The sequence below is a fragment of the Triticum dicoccoides genome, chromosome 4A, assembly GCF_002162155.2.
Source record: "Triticum dicoccoides isolate Atlit2015 ecotype Zavitan chromosome 4A, WEW_v2.0, whole genome shotgun sequence".
In the NCBI taxonomy this organism is placed as follows: Eukaryota; Viridiplantae; Streptophyta; class Magnoliopsida; order Poales; family Poaceae; genus Triticum; species Triticum dicoccoides.
The window spans coordinates 69431001-69453060 of NC_041386.1; the positions used below are offsets into that span (position 1 = coordinate 69431001).

At 42.3% G+C, this 22060-nt stretch overlaps 1 protein-coding gene across 1 annotated transcript; it reads right to left on the reverse strand.

Moving 5' to 3' along the window:
• Positions 1 to 1924: 1924 nt before the first annotated feature.
• Positions 1925 to 8195, reverse strand: LOC119285031 (cytochrome P450 90B2-like). Its single transcript, XM_037564227.1, has 8 exons — positions 7723 to 8195; positions 7290 to 7623; positions 6946 to 7098; positions 4739 to 4990; positions 4467 to 4559; positions 3598 to 3676; positions 3378 to 3484; positions 1925 to 2480 (listed from the first exon to the last, which is right to left on the reverse strand). Exons 1-8 carry the CDS (start codon positions 7977 to 7979, stop codon positions 2235 to 2237), a joined length of 1521 nt encoding a protein of 506 aa, XP_037420124.1. The 5' UTR covers positions 7980 to 8195; the 3' UTR covers positions 1925 to 2234.
• Positions 8196 to 22060: the final 13865 nt, after the last annotated feature.

Consider the following 22060-nt stretch of genomic DNA (forward strand, 5'->3'; position numbering starts at 1 on the left):
CACCAAAAGAACCTGAATTTGTGCAATCTGGGAAATGCCCCATTAACGTTCAACTTAGCAAAGCTAGGGGCGGAAGAGTCAAACCCCCAGGTCCCTACCGCATGGACGCGCCCCGCGAGCGCGTCACGGGAGATTCCCCTCCGCCGCCGGCGCAAGGCTCCGCCCTCGCTCACCCCTCCTCCTCGCCGCTGCCGGAGGGCGTCCGCCGGGCAAAGCCCGTGCGGCGCTGGCAGCGGTGGGGACCTCTTCTCCCTCTCCTGGTCGGGGTCTCGGCGGCGCGGGCCGCCGCTCGTGGGGGATCTGGATCCGGCGGGGCCTCCGGCGGCGGAGACGTGCGGATCTGGTAGCTTTGCTGCTGGGAGGAGGCGGTGCGGCCCCGCGGCGGAGGCGGCGGGGGTTTGATCTGGCGCGGCCGATCTGGCCCCCTGGGGGCTGCGGGCGTTGCGGGTGGCGGCGGCCACTGCTGGAGCATTCGGTGCGCCGTCTTTGCCGTGCTGGGCGGCGAGTCGGCGGCGGGCTTGGAGTTGGCGGCTCGCTTTCCTCCTCTGCTGGCCGGTCTGCGGGCTTGTCCTGCTCGGCTGGTTGGTGGAGCATGGCGTTGCGAGCTCTGGGTCGGGGGAAACCCTTGACCGGCGGTGCCGGTCACGATGTTGGCGACGCTCGCAGCGCCGTTCTCCCTCTGGTGGGCGACATCGAGACCCTCTCCTCGCCTTCAGGATCTCCATCGGGGGCGCCGCACGGCGGTGGGATCGGATCGGCGGCAACGTCACCGGTTCGGCGGAGGGTTCCGTTCCAGCCAAGCGCGAGATCGGGACGCCGTGGCTTCCGGTGAAAATCGCGTCTGACTGCGGTCATGGCGGACGATGGCGGCGTCTTGGACGTCGTTCCCTTCTCGAGGCATCGTCGTTGCAGGTCATGTCAACCTGATCGAAAGGTTCCGGGGGAAACCCTAGATCTGGATTTACCGGATCGGACGATGGCGACGTTTCGTCGTCGTTCTCCCTCCTGGGGGCATCGTTTTGGAGCAAGTGTTGACTGGAGGGGACAAGAGGAGGAGCGGCGTGGCATCTGGCACGTCGACATCAGCGGGTCTCAGCGGCATGGAGCAGCGGGGGTCCCGCCGGTGGGCGTGTGATGATGGACGAGCGCAGGATGGCGGCGCTGTTTGGCGTCGTGGGGGCGTCGATGGCAGAGAGGCCTAGCACGGTTCATGCAACAGTACAGCTCTGAAGATGGATTGATGGTACGTGGCTGCGGCGGCCTCATACCCGGCAGGGGGCCTGGTTGAAGAGCACGCCGGACTGGTGGGTGCCCATACCCGGAAGGAGTCCTGGTTGGGACCTCAGGTCTCAGATGTTAGGTTTGGCTGCGAGGTCTGTTTGGTATTAGGCCCAGACCATCAGCGCCCCTTCATCAGTTAGATAGGAGTAGCGACAGAGGTTGCGAAGATGGTGGCTTTGGTCTTACTGTTGTACGACTTTGTAAGGTCTTGTGTTATAATCAATAAAGTGGCCGTATGCATCGTCCAGATGCAGAGGCCGGGGGTATTCCTCCTTTTCAAAAAAAAGGTCCCTACCGCATAGCTGTCGGTCGCCGGTTCTGTTGTTTCGTATGAGAAGCTTCAAATTTAGTGAAGTAACGTGTGATAAACTGGTGTTGCATGAGAACTTTGGAAATTTTGTCCATGAATGGCCTTCCAGCATACCAAATCGCCAAAGAGTGACCAGGACTGTCACAACATTTTATGTGGCAGTGGTTCCATCAATGCGCGCGCAATAAGTATGCAGTGCAAAAGAAAATAAATTAAACAGGACGGCCCAATTCCTAGGCATGTGTGTGCTAGGATGGTATGCGTCATTTGCAAAGATGCCTATAAGTGGCGCCTGAAGCGCCAAATATGAATTGCTTTTTTTAGGGGAAAATATGAATTGCCTTTTTCTTTAGAATCAAATACGAATTGGCTGGAGGAACGAGGCAAGATAGCAAGACCGCTAGGCCTACTCTTTGGAATCACTTACTAGTGGGCTGTGGGCCGGCCTTATTACAACTCTACTGCTGAGCCTACCAACATTTCCTCTTATGGTAACACCCTAGCAACTTTGTTTATCCCATCTACATAACACAAGCCCCAAAGGGAAAGAAAACAAGGACGGACATGTGTACATTTCCTCTGTATACTCTCCCCTAGACGCTAGACTGAAGCACCGACCATATATGTCCACGGTCAAAACGCTTTACTCCCCTTCTCCTTCCTCCTCCTGCGCAATCCTATGGACCCTGATGGGCAGCCCCTTGGGGAAGTCGACGAACGGGTAGACGAACGCCTGGTCCGGCTCGGCGAGCTCCCACCGGAAGTTGAGCACCAGGTGGTGCAGGAAGATGGCCATCTCGAGCTTGGCGAGCTCCGACCCGGCGCAGAGCCTCGTGCCGCCGCCGTAGGGCATGAAGTTGCTGTTCTGCGCCACCCCAGACGCGTTGCCCTGCAACAAACAAACAGCAAACACACATCATCAACACCTTTTTCTTTTACAAAAGAAGGATTACCCCCGGCCTCTACATCAGTCGATGCATGCAGCTATACATCGTCAACCCCTCTGAACCTGACTGAATGCATTTGTCTTCGTCATGGTGATCGAAGTGGTGGTGGTGCTGTTGCCACGACCACATATTCCCCACGGGCATTAGAGTCGTGATTAATGGCGTCGTTTTGTACGTGACGGATAAGGATGGGATGTGCACGGAGATGGACGGGTCCCCGACCCGTTCCAATCGCCCACTGATTGGATTCTCTTCCGCTTGGACCATGCGCACACAGTAGAGTCCAAGCTGCTGGCTGCATAGCATAGCTAGCGTAAGTTTATGCCTAGCTACACTAGTAGATGGTGGCGATCCGGTGAACCCCCATGACACGCACGAGAGCACGGACAATGGGGGCTCCTTTGACCGGGCGAGAGGAAGACAGAGCGAGAGGGAGCAAACACGTCTCTTTTGATCGGCCGGACCACATCAGGAGCACACGTGCGCATGCGAGCTCAACATTCCCTTTCATGTCAGGCCCGTCCGTGCGTGCGTGTTGTTATCGTCGAGTGGAGCTGAAAAGTCGTGCATTTCCACAATCTGCTCCAGCTAGTCTATGCACCACTGTACTCCGATTAGGAACACATTTATTAGCCCGATCGTGCGCATTCTTTGCCCCTGAATTAAGTTTCACTGTGCAAAACGTCATCAAGGCCTATGATTGACTGAATAACAGCAACTGCTAGACATATTTTTCTTCTTCTTTTAAACATGGATCGATTTTCACGAGATATCAATCATGGTTCTGGTTGATTTTGTGTGAATAGAAATGAAATTGCAAGCATCGTTCAGGCACCGACCTGCCATCTCCAAGGGTTGAAGCTGCTGGGGTCCTCGTAGAGCGACGAGTCGAGATGCACCGCCGCTAACACCGGCAGAATTTTCCACCCGCTCGGAATGTCATACCCTGTCAGTCAGTCGACGCACATGCAAACATTCAGCAACTCCATAGGAAGAAGAAGTTCGGTAGTAAGTACTGTCAAAGAAATGCACACATGAAGAGAGAGTTAAGCCACCAACCATTGTAGTGCACATCTCGAATGACCTTCCGGTGCAGGAACCTGACCACGTTGCCTAGCCGCAAGGTCTCGTTTATAACCTGCAACAAAAGACGCAAATAATGAGTCCAACATTTGTCACTTCTGTACTCCCAAACAAGAGAGTTCGGCAGTTGGAATGTAGGATCAGAAGATGCTATTTCGGTGTACAATGACACAGTGTATAGTTCCACACAGTAGCACAACACCCACGATACTATACTACTACTGTACCAAGGAGGGCATGTGCTCCCCAACTTTTCAGGGGATCGGATGACCTGCCTTGGCATCAAACTGTGTATGGACAGCGATATTTCCCCATGGCAAAGAAGCCATTGTCCCGACCCCGGTTAGTTTAGCCCAAATCACTGATTTTTTTACCAGACTAGATGGTGTATGTTTGACGTGTTCTGCTCGTGCCGTCTGGATACCAGGGCACACGACAAAGATACCTTCTTGGCTTCTTGATGGACGCTGGCATATACGCCCAACAACACGTATTTCTCAGACCATTTTGGATCCTGGCAAGAATGCAAAACCATCCATCCATTGGCCACGCACTGCATCGGCAAACCTCCAAAACAAAAGCCATCGGCTGCTAGCTAGACAGAAGAGCAAGCGGACACCATACGGTCCAAACGAGTGGCTGGCCAACTTGCGTCGACGACGGAGCCTCTCGATCCCGCTCTTGCATGGCATTTTGGGAAGTTCCTATTGCGCTACGCACCTAGACGAGGAGCCTTGTGCTACTAGCAGCTGGAAGTAGCCAACAAAAGGCCAGGTCACGCGCACATATCTTGCACTGATATTACGAGGGAGGAAACGGGAACGGACAAATCAAAGGGGCCTTACGCATTGCGTGAAAACCATCTCTTTGTAGTCTTCCCAGCTCAGCTTGCACTCCCCTCTCAGCTTCTGTCTCCTAGCAATCTCAAGATGCTCCTCCTGCACGGCCACGGATTCACTGTCAATATTTCCATGATATTTCTGGTGCATTTCACCATCCATGTATGTACTGAAATGAGTGTGTGTGTGTGTGTGTGTTTTCTTCCGAAAGATAGCTATGTCCGGTTTAGCAGAGATCAGTTTGAGTTGGTGTAATAGTAGGCTGAATTTGTACGTACCCGCAGTTCTTCGACGGCTTTAGGGCAACCTTCGAGGAAGAAGATGGCGAGGGCAAGCGCCATTGACGATGTCTCATGCCCGGCAAAGAGCAGGCTCAGCAAGAGGTCCAATATTTGTTCTTTCGAAAGATTGGATTGCTTCATCGCCCACCCGAGAAGATCATCTTCTTCCATGCTCGAGGCCTCCTTGTTCATTTTCTCAAGCCTCTCCTCCATTTTCCTCTCTATTACTCCAAGTATGGTGGCTCGCGACTGCACGCAAACACATGGTAACTAAGAATTATATGATGTTTTTTCACGATAGAACAAAATAAAGTTATAGCGCAAAGTCATATGCGGTAATTTTGTTGGGACTTGCTAGGAGAAAATTGGACATGTCACTGTCGTTAAGATGTTGCCTAACCGCCTACTGGCCTAAGATCGTGCCTTGTGATAGCTTTCTGTTTTGGAGCAATTCATATCTTTTCAACATAGCTGCCGTCAAATAAAACAGGATACTTCTCCAGCCTACAAATTATTGTCCTTCTCCCTTTTTGGCGCTCTGACAATTAAAAAGTGATAATTAAACAAAAAAAGGGCTTGCTCTTCTGGTTTTTCTTTTTCTTCTCAATCTGTATTTTTTTTCACTTTTATGTTTAGGAACGTTTGTAGGTTGGCGAATAGGCAACGGGAAGAACTTCCTAAGCACGACTATACAATGCAAAATCGCTTTACACATTTCATAAATCAAGCATGTATATGCCAACATTGATGACACCAACCATTTGCTTGACAAAATTTCCCTCTACATCAATCTAGGTATACTGTATATAAAGGATTGATCTCAGCTAACAAGGGGTGCTTAATTAAAACAAAATTAAGAGGGGTGCTAATAGCGTGCCTGGCGACATAAATGTGGTTCCAGTGTGGTAAAGAGTTGGTCAGCGGTTGAATCATGATAAATGATGATTCCCCCAACATATAATCATGCCAAATTATGGAGGTTGGTCACTGAACTTTTTCTAAGAGGTCAAAACTCCAAGTTGCAATTGTGTGCTGTTGAGCACGGGCCGTGTGTAGGGGAGAGAAAGAGTGTGAGAGCATGCATGCATGCATGCTGCATGCTGCATCTGGGAGCAATCAATAAAGATCATTTGAGTGTGACCTCACAAGCAGTAAAAAGCGGGCAACATTTTATGCGCCCATGAGTGATGATCAGTACTACCTCCGAGGCCGGGCAAAGCAGGACGCCGGGAAAAAGAAACAAGAGTTGATCGATCTAATCACAGGTAGCACCGGCGCCATGTCCTTTGCATGAATGGTTTTCTAGCTACATGTTCACTACTACTAGTAGCACTATGCAGTGGTATCAACTATATATGATTTTCTTGCCATGCATAATTAAGTAGATCGACTGGCTGATTAACCCTAGCCCCTAGCTAGCTAAAAACGATCCCAACCATGCACCAACTGGCTTGACCTAGATGGACACACACCTTTCAACCAACGTTTGTAAAAGGAAACCTAGCTTTTCACTATTCTCTCAAGAGTTCCTTCTTTTATTATACCTACTATTAGAATGAAAAAAGTGTTTCTTTCTTTTAGGTGCCCATACATGCAGTGACGAGAAACTAATTTTGTGCAAACACCGGTGCAAATTCATTCTATATATAGATAGAAGGGTGGCAATGGAAGTGGCTTTAGCAGAAAGAAAATAAGCATCGATGATACGGATCCAGTGGTGTCTGATTGGACCTGATGCAGTCGTACGTGTGCACCGATCCTTTGGACCATCCACTATTCGGAACCCACACCCCTACTAGCTAGCTACATGCTGCCATGTAAGTAGTAGTATATTAATGCGTCCATTCTTCTGATGGCTCTCTGCATATGCAACATCGGTGCATGGGCCATGTATACACGACGACGATATGAAATGAAATTGCATAGTACAGTAACAATGTCAAAACATATGCTTCCCTTTGGTTGTACTATAAGGAAGATAAAAAAACATATGCTTCCCGTGAGAGGACAACTGACCAGAAAACAAAAGCTACAAGACAAAGGAGGTTTCTTTCATAATCTCGAACTTATTTTTCGGTACTAGACGAGACACCCAAGCGTGCGCGCAGAGAGAGGGACAGGTTGCTAGCGGTACTAGCGGCGTGTTGACTGCTGAGTGTTGCTGTTGTGTTTGTGTAGGAAGGAAGGAGTAGTGATCGACTCACCTTGAGGGCCTTCCAGTAGGCCGTGCCGGGGAAGTTGAGGGGCGCGGACACCACCCCCTTCATGAACGTGATGTACTCGAGCCTCAGCCGCTCCGTCTCCTCCTCGCCGGGGTCCATGCTCATGATGTTCTTCGCCATCAGGTTAAACGTGAACTGCACGCACCAACGAACGCATCCATCCATCGTTAATTAGCAGCCGGGCGGGGGTACGATCTCGCTTGCTTGCTTGCATGGACCACGCCGCCACCATCACCCCGCTGCCGCGGGTGCGTGCGCGGCGTGTAGGTGTGTGCTATGCAGGCGCTGTGCATGGCGCGCGGTTAATCGGACAGTTGGTGGTTTACCTTCTTGGCTTCGTGCTGGGCGGAGAAGACGGCGGAGGAGGAGGAAGGCAGCCAGTCGCGGAGGACGAGGAGGGTGTGGCGCTCCACCTCCGGGAGGAGCACGGCGCGGAGGCGGACGGAGCTGAGGAAGTTGAGGGAGATGGAGCGCATCTCGCGGTGGGGGTCGCCGACGAGCACCAGCATGGACCATTTGCCAAGGATGCCGCCGATGCTCCGCGGGTAGCTGCACTCGAACAGCCGGCCCTCGTTCTGCAGGACGTACCGGTTCAGCCCCGCGTCCGCCGACACCACCGTCCGGTCCCCGAACAGGCTCGACCGGTATATCTTCCCGTACCTGCATCCATGCGACGTCAGCCCGAATGCCCGATCGATCGTCCACGCCTGCTCGCATGCCTGTACTGATGTATGTATGCATGTGTGTGTATGTACCGACCGTGCGATGTGCTGGTCCATGAACTGGCCGATGGAGGTGGCCGGGTGGGCGCGGAGGTACCCGAAGGTCTCGCCGATGAAGGGCCAGCCGACGGCGCCGGGCGGCAGGTTCGGCCGCCTCTTCTTGGTCCGGCCGCTCCACCGGTGGAGGCCATGGCATTTAGCCACGGCGCTGGTGTAGAAGGTGAGCAGGGCCAGGAGGATGAAGGGGAGGAAGAAAAGGAGCTCGCTGGTTATGGAGGCCATGATGGCGGCCATGAGCTACCGATCCGATGGAGAGCCCGCGGTGTCCTGGAATTTAATTCCCTTCTCGATCACTCGCTCGCCGCGTTGGCGTGTGTGCGAGAGATGATGGGTTGGAGAGAGAGAGAGAGAAAATAAAACCGGGGCTGGATTAAAGAGTGGCTTTAAGCTCTAAAGATTTCTCTCTCTGCAAGCTTTGTGCAAAGAAAATCTTGCTAGGAAGGTGCCCACTTCGCGACCTCCCCTCTCTCTGTTGTGGTGCTCTTATATAAGTTTTTGAGGTGTGTGACAGGGAGGGAGGAGGTGGTTGTGGGGATTCTTTAGCCAGATATTAATTTTTGGTGCGGCGCAGGGCGTGGGGACACTGCCACCTCTTTTCTTTTCCTCTACACTATATTTCTCTAGGATTTGGAAAGACAAATAATCATTACTCTCTCCGTCCTAATTTTGCCCTCGTGTTTTTTTAACATATGCAGATGCCTGCATAACTCACCTTTATGAACACCCACACACACCCTCAAGGATGGCAATGGATAGAGTATGAGGTGGTAGAGCAATACCATACCCGTGTAGTCAATGAGTACAATATTCTACCCATACCCGTACCCATGGATATGAAACTTACCCGTACCCATACCCGGTGGGCATCCATACCCATTGGGTGCCCAATAGGTAGATCAAATAGTACACATGTTATTCACAATTTCACATTCATCGATATAACATTTGATTAAAAAAATCATCTCAACTCAGTAACAGAGGTTCACAATCACATGACACACTCCACAGGTAAGGTACACGTGTCAGTATAAACAACTAGGGTATGGATATATTAATGGGTAGGGTATGGGTACTACCCATGGATATAAAAATCGTCTCATACCCTGCTCATGTGGGTACGGTATCCGCGCGTACCCATATCCATGGGTAAAATTGTCATTCTTACACACCCTAGGGCTATGAGCACCTCTGAGATATTGAACCAACACAATATCTTGAGATCGACGAAATCACCATAGGCACCTTCATAGTCAACATAACACCCTTCCCACTGAACAAACATCGCAATGCGACAATTCCTTCGTGGTTGGGCTAACCACATTGTCCGTCTGTACAAACCGAAGAAGTTAAGGTTGTCCTCCCTCATCAACAATCTTGATAAAATCACATATGTGAGCCATGTACCTGATCGTGAGTTTGAACAGAAAAAGTCAATTAAACAAGCAGATTGCCCGTCTTTTGCATGAGAGAGAGATTAAATTGTATCAAAATGAAAGGCACAATTTCTCATCCAAAGTGATGATAATACGAAATACTTTCATATGCTGGCTAACAACACATATAGGAAGAAACCTATTTTCATGTTGAATAAGGATAAGGGCCGAATTTGAGTGAGATGTTCCTATCAAAGATTACATTAGTAATTATTACAAAAATATATTTGAACCTCAAGTCGAAATTGATTTATGTCTATATGAGTAATATATGATATCCCGCATGTCTCGGAAGTGAAAATTAGTTTTTAACATCTATGTTATTAGGGAAGACATGGTTAATCAAGTAGCACCGATAGTGGCTACGCTATTAATTAGGTCTAAATACGTTTAGCACTAAACACTAGAGTGGCAGAGACCATTGGATTGATGCGGTTGAACTGATGAGGTATCTCCAATCTCTCAGACTTGCTTTTTTACATTAGATATGAATATAGATATGAATAGATAGAGATAGAGATAGAGATAGAGATAGATATAGTATAGATATAGATATAGATTGTTGAATCCCCGTAACTCCCTATTTTTATATTAGTATAGATATAGATATAAATAGTGATAGAGATAGAGATGGAGATAGAGATAGAGATAGAGATAGGAAAATCCATCTCTGCACCGAGCTCATCTGCACCCGCGCCGACGAAAAAATCAAAACAAATACTAGAAAAATTAAAAAAATTCATTTTCCTGTGCGGTAGACAATTTGATGCGTGAGGTCCGCTTCGATTTTCAAATCATTTGGATATCTGAGGAGCTCTCAGAAAAAAAGACAAATTTGGGGTTTGTAAAAATGTTTACTGTTCACGTACTGTTTTGGTCCGAGTTGTCTTTTTTGCTGAGAGCTGCTCAGATGTTCAAATGACTTGAAATTTGGAGCAGGCCTCACGCATCAAATTGTTTACCACACAGAAAATATTTAGAATTTGTTTGAATTTTTTATGAAGTTTTTTCTAACCGGGTGCAAATGAGCCTGGGCACCGAAACACCCCACTCATAGCGATAGATATAAATAACCCACCCACGTCTTATAAGTAATTGAACCTGGCCTGTAAAGAAACAGGGCGTCTGAGTTGCACAAATTATCTTTCAACGTGCATACGAACAAGGGATATATGTCCACAATTTTTTAAATAGATTGGTAAATCTAACAATAATTTATAGATCTCACCAAAAATAATTTTGAAATGTGGATTAACCCAGTGCCTCTATAAATAACCTTGTAGTTTGCTTTTACTACCTCCGTTCCAAAATAATTGAAGTACCGAGTTTATTCCAAGTTAATGTCACATCTAAGATTTTTCCCAAATTTGGAATGTTTAAAAGTTTCACACGAAATTATTTTTCCTAGGAAACCCTATGTTTGTTTGCATTAGCTACATTTGACTAGGAATTGATTGAATAGGATAGGAATGTGGACCAGTTGAACTTTGGGAATTATTTAGAAACCCAAAATTATCATTTAGAGGATAATTATATGATTGTGAGAGATCTAGTGTGATTAATTGGGTTGGTTAAAAGCCCTGAGTAGAAGAAACAATAAAGGGGCAAGGTTTAGAAAATAAAAATAAACCCCCCAAATCAAGATGGCAACTCAAATAATTATGGTTGACACAAAGACAAATTCATTGGAATTCAAACAATAAGGGAAAACCACTTGAAAATGAAAATACGTCAATTATGATAATTAAACAAAGATTTAAATATGTGGTAGAAAATAATTGACCAAATTTCAAAATAAAATGTTCAACTTTCTCTTAATATTTCAAAATTAATTTAGAACAAGTTTTCCTTTGAAAATAAATTGAAATTCAGAACATATTGGAATTTAGAAAGAAACCGGAAACAAAAACATAAGAGGAAATAAAATAAAAACAGCCAGCCAGACCAGCACGGCCCAGCCTACCAGCGAGGCCCACCCAGCACAGGAAGCCCACCAGGCCACTTAGCGAAGTTGTATGCTGATGTCGCTTGAACTGCGTTGGTATTTCCCAAAAGAGGAAGGGATGATGCATCACAGATACGATAGGTATTTCTCTCAGTTATGCAACCAAGGTATCAATCCAATAGGAGAACCAATCAACACTATGTAAATGGTACTTGCACACAAAGAACAAATACTTGCAACCCGACGCTTATGAGGGGTTGATTCCTCTACGGTTAACAATGCCTGAAATTGTCAAGTTGACGGGATAAAATTTATGATAGATTGGATAAATAGATCTTGGTAAAACGTGAAATAAAAGATGCAAATAAATATTGCAGCAAAGTATTTTTGTGTTTTAGAATAGTAGATCTGAAAATAAAAGCGAATAAAAATAGTCTCAGAGCAAATATGACAAAAAGTAGACCCGAGGCCATAGATTTCACTAGTGACTTCTTTCAAGAAATAGCACACGATGGGTAAACAAATTACTGTTAGGCAATTGATAGAAGATCGAATAATTATGACGATATCCAGGCAATGATCATTATATAGGCATCACGTCCAAGATTAGTAGACCGACTCCTGGCTGCATCTACTACTATTACTCCACACATTGACCGCTATCCAGCATGCGTCTAGTGTATTAAGTTCATGGAGACATAGAGTAATGCAATAAGAACGATGACATGATGTAGATGAGATCTATTCATGTAGGAATAACCCCCGTCTTGTCATCCTTAATAGCTACGATACATGCGTGTCTTGCTGCCCCTTCTATCACTAGGAAAGAACACCGCAAGATCAAACCCATCACAAAGCACCTCTTCCCATGGGAAGAAAAATCGATCTAGTTGGCATAACTAAACAGAAACATGAGGCTATAAGTAATCATGCATATAAGAGATCAAAGACTCAAATAACTTTCATGGATATATAGATTTGATCATAAACTCAAAGTTCATCGGATCCCAACAAACACACCGCAACAAACAGTTACATCAAATAGATATCCACGAGACCATTGTATTGAGAATAAAAAGAGAGAGAGGAAGCCATCTTGATACTGCCTATGGACCCGTAGGTCTATGGTGAACTACTCACGCATCATCGGAGAGGCACCAATGAGGATGATGAACCCCTCCGTGATGGTGTCTAGATTGGATCTCGTGGTTCTGGAACTTGCGGCGGCTGGAACTGTGTTTCGTCGACTCCCCTAGTGTTTCTGAAATATTTGAGTATTTATAGGGCAAAGAAGTGGTGCGGGAGGCCACCGAGGTGGGCACAACCCATCTGGGCGCGCTTGGGTGTCCAGGCGTGCCCTGGTGGGTTTTCCCCCCTCGGGGCTCCCCTCTGGTACTTTGGCCCACTTGATGTCTTCTGGTCCAAAAAAATTCTACAAAAAGTTTCGCTGCGTTTGGACTCCGTTTGGTACTCGTATCCTGCGAACTAAAAAACAAGCAAAAAACAATAACTGGCACTGGGCACTATGTCAATAGGTTAGTCACAAAAATGATATATAAAGTGATTGTAAAACATCCAAGAATGATAATATAATAGCATGGAACAATAAAAAAATATAGATATGTTGGAGACGTATCAGCATCCGCAAGCTTAATTCCTGCTCGTCCTCGAGTAGGTAAATGATAAAAACAGAATTTTTGATGTGGAATGCTGCCAGACATGTTCATCGCATATTCTTTTCTTTTGTAGCATGGACATTTGGACTTTTATATGGTTCAAAGCAATAGTCTAGTTTTGACATTAAGATTTCAATACTCAAGCATATCAACAAGCAACCATGTCTTTCAAAATATCAACAGTAAAGAAAGTTATCCCTAGCCCAACATGATCAATCATTGATCCATTCATGAAACACACTCGCATATTAACTACATCCAACGCTCAAGTATGATCATAGTGCTCCCTAGTTGGTGCTTTATAAGAGAAGATGGAGACTCAAATAAAAATAAAAATTGCATAAAGTAAATAGAAAGGCCCTTCACAGAGGGAAGTAGGGATTTGTAGAGGTGCGAGAGCTCAAAGCTAAAATTGAGAGATGAAATTTTTGAGAGGCATACTTTTCCCGTCAACGAAAACGACCGAGTAATTCCCAACATTTTCCATGCTAGATATATCATAGGCGGTTCCCAAGCAGAAAATAAAGTTTATTCCTTTTCCATCATTCTTTCGCAATCCATGGCTAGCCATATCCACGGGTGCCTTCCATACCAACACTTTCCAAGGAATTTATTATTTGACAACATAAAGTAAATTTCCTTTTCATTTCGGGACTGGACATCCCTATTACCGTCGTACTCTCGTGCAAAGACATGTGAATAAACACTCATCTTGAGAATAACACATATAGCATGGAAAATATTGGCCACCCCCTGCCGCTTCATGAGCGGTACGAGTACACAAAAAGGAAAATCATTTTGAAAATTAGAGATGGCAGTTACAAATTTGCTTAGAACGGCACAGAAATACCGTATATAGGTAGGTATGGTGGACTCATATGGCAAAACTAGGTTTAAAGTTTTTGGATGCACATGTAGTATTTCTACTTAGTACAAGTGGATGCTAGCAAATAGATTGAGAAGCAACCAACCAAGAAACAAAAAATCACATAAGTGAGCATTAAGCATAACTAACACCGAATAATGCACCATAAGTAGGATGTAATTTCATTCCATAACTATTGGCTTTCGTGCTTGCATAGGGAATCACAAACCTTAACACCAATATTCTTACTAAAGCACAATTACTCACCAACATGACTTACATATCACTATCATCATATCTCAAAACTATTACAAAGAATCAAGTTTATTTTATCCAATGATCTTCATGAAAGTTTTTACTATATCCCTGTTTAGTATCTATCACTTTGGGACTAGTTTCATATGTTGCTTTTTATAAGCTCAAACAAATTTAAGTGAAGAACATGAGCATAAAAGTTTTCTTCTCTCAAAATAATATAAGTGAAGTATGAGAGAATTTCGTTAAAAATTTACTAAATCTCAAATAAATCTAAGTGAAGCATGGGAGCATTTCTTCAAAACATATTAAAGCACCCCTTGCTCAAAAAGATATAAGTGAAGCACTAGAGCAATTCCATAGCTCAAAAAATTTAAGTGAAGCACATAGAGCTCTAACAAATCATAGCATAATTTTGGCTCTCTCAAATAGGTGTGTCCAGCAAGGATAGATGACACAAAATAAAAAGCAAAACAAGCAAAGACTCATATAATACAAGATGCTCCAAGAAAAACTCATATATGTGACGAATAAAAATATAGCTCCAAGTAAAATACCGATGGTCGTTAGAAGAAATAGGGGATGCCACTCAGGGCATCCCCAAGCTTAGTTGCGTGGTTCTCCTTGAATAATAACTTGGGGTGCCATGGGGCATCCCCAAGCTTTGGATCTTGCTACTCCTTATTCCTTCATCCATTGTGATCTCACCCAAAACTTGAAAACTTCAATCACACAAAATTCAACAAAAACCTTTGTGAGATCCGTTAGTATAACAAAGCAAATCACCAATCTAAGTACTGTTGCAAACCCTTTCATATTCTATTTTTGCATTATACCTACTGTATTCTAACTTTACCATGACTTGTACACCCGATACAATCCATAGATTCATCAAAATAAGCACACAACGCAAAGAAAATAGAATCTGTCAAAAACAGAATAGTCTGTAGTAATCTGAAAACTTTGTATACTTCTGTAACTCCAAAAATTCTGAAATATTAGGAAAATGTAGGAAATTTGTATATAAATATTGTGTACAAAAATCTGGATTTCATAGCGCATCTGTGAATTTTGAATATTATTTTACTGGGCGCAAAAGTTTCTATTTTTCAACAAGATCAAATCAAGTATCACCAAACATGATCCCAAAGGCTTTACTTGACACAAACACTAATTAAAACATAAAAAACACAATTATAACAGTATCATAATTGTGCAAACACTCAAGAACAGAAATAAAAAGGCAAAAATAAGATTTATTCATTGGGTTGCCTCCCAACAAGCGCTATCGTTTTATGCCCCTAGCTAGGCATAATGCGTAGATTCAAGTATTGTCATTTTTAGTTTTAGATCCATGGGATGCCCTCATGATTGATTCATATGGTTGCTTAATTCTTGTTCTAAGGAAGTGTTCCATACCCTTTCTTAGTGGAAATTGAAATTTAATATTCCCTTCTTTCATATCAATCATGGCACTTATAGTGCGTAAAAAGCCAATTATAATAGGACAAGACGGATTGCAATCAATATCAAGAACAATAAAATCTATGGGCACAAAATTCCTATTTGCAAGGATAAGAACATCATTAAATATTCCCATAGGCTTTTCAATAGTAGAATCCGCCAAGTGCAAATTAAGAGAACATTCTTCAATATCGGTAAGACCAAGCATATCACATAAAGATTTCAGAATTGTGGTAATACTAGCACCCAAATCATATAAAGCAAAACACTCATAATTTTTAATCTTGACTTTGATGGTAGATTCTCATTCATCATGTACTTTTCTAGGAATTGAGATCTCTAGTTCCAACTTTTCTTCTAAAGATTTCATCATGGCATCTACGATATGTTTAGTAAAATCTTTATTTTGTTCATAAGCATGGGGTGAATTTATCATGGATTGCAACAAAGAAATAAATTCAATCAAAGAGCAATTATCATAATTAAAGTCTTTGTAATCCAAAAGAGTGAGCACATCACTAGTTAAAGTTTTGACCTCTCCAAACCCACTTTTATCAATTTTCTCAACAAGATTTTCACCCTCCGAATTATCGGGACGCCTTCTAGCTAAAGTTGACTCTTCTTCACTCCCTTTATCATCAATTTTAATTTTACTAAATAAGGAATCAATAGAAGAAACACCAATCATTTTAAGATCTTCATCATTTTTATCCTCTAAAGAGATTGTTTTAGTGGCCATTTGATTTACTATGGTAGCCTGTGCATATGATATTTTGCCTAGCAATTTTTTATCAAAAGCACACTTAGATTGGAGATTACAAACTTCTCTACTAATATCATCAAGTTGTTTTATTATAGCATCTAACACAATATATAGAGTGTTCTTTAAGTTCCTCAGTAAAATGCTTATTATGCCCACATTGTGTACTCATATATTCCTTGGTACTTTTTTCAATATCAAGAAAAATATTGGGGTAAGAAACATCATAGTACCTCCTTTGAGACATTGTGACTATGCAAACAAGATTGCACACGAAAACAGATATGACGAGAAAACAACAAACGAAAAAGAGGACGAATAAAGTGGGGAAAATTTTTGTGAAGTGGGGGAGATGAAAATAAGAGGCAAATGGAAAATAATGTAAATTGCAAGGAGGTGAGATTTGTGATTAGGAACCTGATAGATGTTGATGATATCTCCTTGGCAACGGTGCCAGAAATTTATTTTGATGTCGCTTGAACTACTTCGGGATTTCCCTAAAGAGGAAGGGATGATACATCACAACTACGGTAGGTATTTCCCTCAGTTATGAAACCAAGGTATTAATCCAGTAGGAGAACCAAACAACACTATGTAAACTGTACCTACACAGAAAGAACAAATACTTGCAACCCGACGCTTATGAGGGGTTGTCAATCCCTCTACGGGTAATGGCGCCAGAAATTGTCAAGTTGACAGGATAAAATTTGTGGTAGATTGGCTAAATAGACTCGGTAAAATGCAAAATAAAATATGTAAATAAAAAGTGCAGCAAAGTATTTTCTGGTTTTTAGAATAATAGATCTGAAAACAAAAGCAAATAAAAATAGATCTCAAAGCAAATATGATAAACAGTAGACCCGGGGGCCGTTTTATAGTGGCTTCTCTCAAGAAATAGCACATGGTGGGTGAACAAATTACTATTGGGCAATTGATAGAAGATCAAATAATTATGACTATATCCAGGCAATGATCATTATATAGGCATCACGTCCAAGATTAGTAGACTGACTCATATATGCATCTACTACTATTAGTCCACACATCGACCGCTATCCAGCTTGCATCTAGTGTGTTAAGTTCATGGAGAAACAAAGTAATGCAATAAGAATGATGACATGATGTAGACGAGATCTATTCATGTAGGAATAGGCCTCATCTTGTTATCCTTAATAGCAACGATACATGCGTCTCTTGCTGCCCCTTCTATCACTCGGAAAGAACGCCGCAAGATCGAACCCATCGCAAAGCACCTCTTCCCATGGCAAGAAAAATCGATCTAGTTGGCCTAACTAAACCAAAGATTCGAAGAAGAAATACGAGGCTATAAGTAATCATGCATATAAAAGATCAAAGACTCAAATAACTTTCATGGATATATATATCTGATCATATCTATAATTTTTTTATTGTTCCATGCTGTTACATTATCATTCTTCGATGTTTTACAATCATTTTATAGTCATTTTATATCATTTTTTGGTACTAACCTATTGACATAGTGCCAAGTGCCAGTTCCTATTTTATGCATGTTTTTACATCGCAGGAAATCAAAACCAAACGGAGTCCAAACACAATGAAACTTTTTGTGGATTTTTTTAGGACCATAAGACATCCAGTGGGCCAAAGAAGTGCCAAAGAGGGAGCCCGAGGTGAGCACACGACACTAGGGCGCGCCTGGAGGCCCAGGCGCGCCCTGGTGGGTTGTGCCCACCTCGGTGGCCTCCCGAACCGCCTCTTTGCTCTATAAATACCCCAATATTCGAAAAACCCTAGGGGAGTCAACGAAAATCAATTCCAGCCACCGCAAGTTCAAGAACCACCAGATCCAATCTAGACACCATCACACAGGGGTTCATCATGTACATTGGTGTCTCTCCGATGATGCATGGGTAGTTCTTTGTAGACCTATGGGTCCGTAGTTACTAGCTAGATGGATTCCTCTCTCTCGTTTGATTCTTAATACAATGGTCTCTTGGAGATCCATATGACGTAACTCTTTTTGCTGTGTTTGTTGGGATTCAATGAACTTTGAGTTTATGATCAGATCTATCTTTTTATCCATGAAAGTTATTTAAGTCTTCTTTGATCTCTTATATGCATGATTGCTTATAGCCTCGTATTTCTTCTCCGATATTTGGGTTTTGTTTGGCCAACTTGATCTATTTATCTTGCAATGGGAAGAGGTGCTTTGTGATGGGTTCGATCTTACAGTTCATGGTCCCAGTGACATAAGGGGAACCGACACGTATCTATCATTGCCATTAAGTATAACAAGATGGGGTATATTTCTACATAAATAGATCTTGTCTACATCATGTCATCATTCTTATTGCATTACTCCGTTTATCCATGAACTTAATACACTAGATGCATGCTGGATAGCGGTCGATGTGTGGAGTAATAATAGTAGATGTAGGCAGGAGTCGGTCTACTAATCTTGGACATGATGCCTATATAATGATCATTGCCTGGATATCATCTTGATTATTTGAAGTTCTAACAATTGCGCAATAGTAATTCATTTACCCACCGTTTGCTATTTTTCTCGAGAGAAGCCACTAGTGAAACCTATGGCCCTCGGGTCTCTTTTTTATTATATTTGCCTTTGCGATCTATTTTTATTTGCTTTTATTTTCATATCTATTAAACCAAAAATACAAAAATATCTTGTTGTACTTTATTTTAATCGAGATCTATTTATCCCATCTATCATATTTTTATCACGTCCATTTGCCAATTTCTAGTGCCATTACCCGAAAGGGATTGACAACCCCTTTAATACGCCGGGTTGCGAGTATTTGTTATTTGTGTGCAGGTGCCGTTCACATAGTGTTGCGTTGTTCTCCTACTAGTTCGATAACCTTGGTCTCATCACTGAGGGAAATACCTACCGTTGTTGTGCTGCATCATCCCTTCCTCTTTGGAGAAATACCGATGCAGTTCAAGCAAACATCAAACGGAATTTCTGGCGCCGTTGTGGGGAGACATCATCAACATCTACCAGGTTCCTAATCACAAATCTCAACTCCTTGCAATTTACATTATTTGCCATTTGCCTTTCACTTTCCTCTCCCTCACTTCACAAAAAATGTCGTTTTATTCGCCCTCTTTCTCGTTCGCAGTTTTCTCTTCAGATCTACCCTTTGTTTGCAATCATGAGTGACTTTGGTATGGCTGAAACAGATGATGGCCTAACTCCTAAAATTGGATGATCTGGCAATCTAGATGCTAAAGCTTTTTTTTGGGGGCAAGGGAATGTTATAGGAAAAGAACGTATCCAAGAATTTTTCAATTGTGTTGGAAATTTAAGTATTGATGATGTTCATATACTTAAGAGGACTAAATCTTATGCAGAAGATATTTCAGCACTAGTTCTGAAATTTGAAAATAAATTTATCCGTACTCATCCTACTTTGCAAAGGTTGTTTTTTGAGTTGCCCGTTATAAAGAATACCAAGGCTAAAAAGTTGGCCACTCTTGTTCTTATGAATGAATTTGATTACATAGTACGGGAAGCAAGGGGAATCTTTGATTTTTATGGTATGAATCATGAAAATCCGGTGCTAGATGAAATTCTTTATAATAGTGATTATGCATTAAGACATTTGCTTGGGGATAATCAACTTTTTTGTGACAAACTTAAAAAGGAAGTCCTTGTTTCAGATATAATCCAACAAGTTTTTAATAATGTTAATCAACATTATTCTTGGATTGTTGCCGGAAACCAAAGAGGTTATGATGATAAGCAACTTGATAGTGCTGAGGTTTCCATGGATAATATATTTTATGTTGTTTTTACAAAACCTCATGACAAAAATACCTCTAAGGAAATTAAGGAGAAGGATAACAAAATGTAGATCCTTGTTTTATGCCTAGCTAGGGGCGTAAAACGGTAGCGCTTATTGGGAGACAACCCAATGAATAATTTTTTTCTCTTTTGCTTTCTGTTCTTGAGTGTTTGCACAATTATGCTACTTTTATGATTGTGTTTTTTGTGTTTTAATTAGTGTTTGTGCCAAGCAAAAGCCTTTAGGAACATGCTGGGTCATAGTTGATTTGATCTTGCTGAAAAACAAAAACTTTTGCGCTCACGAAAATAATTATCTTTTTTTGACAGGAGCATGATAAAATACCAATTCTTTTTGAAGAAGATTAATATAAAACTTTCTCACGTGGTCCTAATTTTTCAGAATTTTTGGAGTTACAGAAGTATTCGAAATATCCAAATTTCTATAGACTATTATGTTTTGACATATTCTGTTTTCTTTGCGATGTGTGCTTGTTTTGATGATTCTATTGTTTTCTTTGAAGAGTTTTGGCCGTGGAAAAGTTGGAATGCAGTAGATATAATACAAGAATAAAATATGAATGGGTTTACAACAGTACTTATAGTAGTGATTTGTTTTCTTATACTAACGGATCCCATGAAGGTTTTGTTGAGTTTTGTGTGATTGAAGTTTTCAAGTTTTGGGTGATGTTAAGATGGATGAAGGAATAAGGAGTAAGAAGAGCCTAACCTTGGGGATGCCCATGGCATCCCAAGCTATTATAAAAAGAGAAGCAAGAAACTGGGCTTGGGGATGCCCGAGTGGCATCCCCTCTTTCTTCTAACGACCATCGGTATTTTAGTCGGAACTATATTGTTATTCATCACATACTATGAGTTTTGCTTGAAGCGTCTTTTATGATATGAGTCTTTGCTTGTTTTGCCTTTTGTTTTAAGTATTGAGTCCATGCTATACACACCTATTTGAGAGATCCAAAATTATGCCATGACTTGTTAGAATTGCTCTCTATGCTTCACTTAAATCTTTATGAGCTATGGAATCGCTCTAGTGCTTCACTTATATCTTTTTGAGCATGGTGTGCTTTGTTATTTTTAAAGAAATTCTCTCATGCTTCACTTAGATTTAATTGAGAGTTAGCAATTTTTTAAAGAAATTCTCTCTTGCTTCACTTCAATTAATTTGAGAGAAAGAAATATTATGTTCATGATCTTCACTTATATTTGTTTGAGCTCATCAAAAGCAACACATGAAAATTAGTTCCAAAGTGATAGATATCCAAGAAGGATATAATAAAAACTTTCATGAAGATTATTGGACAAAATAAACTTGATTCCTTGTAATAGTTTTGAGATATGATGATGTGATATGTGAGTCATGTTGATGAGTAATTATGCTTTAGTAAGAATATTGGTGTAAAGGTTTGTGATTCCCTATGCAAGCATGGAAGTCAATAGTTATGTAATGAAATTACATCCTACTTGTCGTGCATTATTCGGTGTTAATTATGCTTAATGCTCGCTTATAAGATTTTTCGTTTCTTGGTTGGTCGCTTCTCAATCTTTTGCTAGCCTTCATTTTGCACTAAGTATGATCACTACTCGTGCATTCAAAATCCTTTAAACCAGTTTTGCCACATGAGTCCACCATACCTACCTATATGTGGTATTTCTGTGCAGTTCTAAGCAAATTTGTATGTGCCATCTCTAATTTTCAAAATAAAATTTTCTTTTGTGTGCTCGTACCACTCATGAAATGGTAGGGGGTGGCTAATATATTTTCATGCTAGATATGATATTCTCAGGATGAGTGTTTATTCACTTGTCGTTGCATGAGAGTAAGGCAAAGGTATTAGAGATGCCCAGTCCCGAAACAAAAAATGAATTTACTTTATGTTGTCAATAATAAATTCCTTGGAAAGTGTTGGTATGGAAGGAACCCGTGGATACGGCTAGCCATGAAAATTGAAAGTACGGTTGAAAAAGGAATAAACTTTAATTTCTGTTTGGGATCTGCCTATGATATATCTAGCATGGAAAGTATTGGGAACTACTTGATCATTCTCGTTGATAGGAAAAGCATGCCTCCCAAAATGTTTTTATCTCTATCTCTTTTGCTTTGAGCTTTGG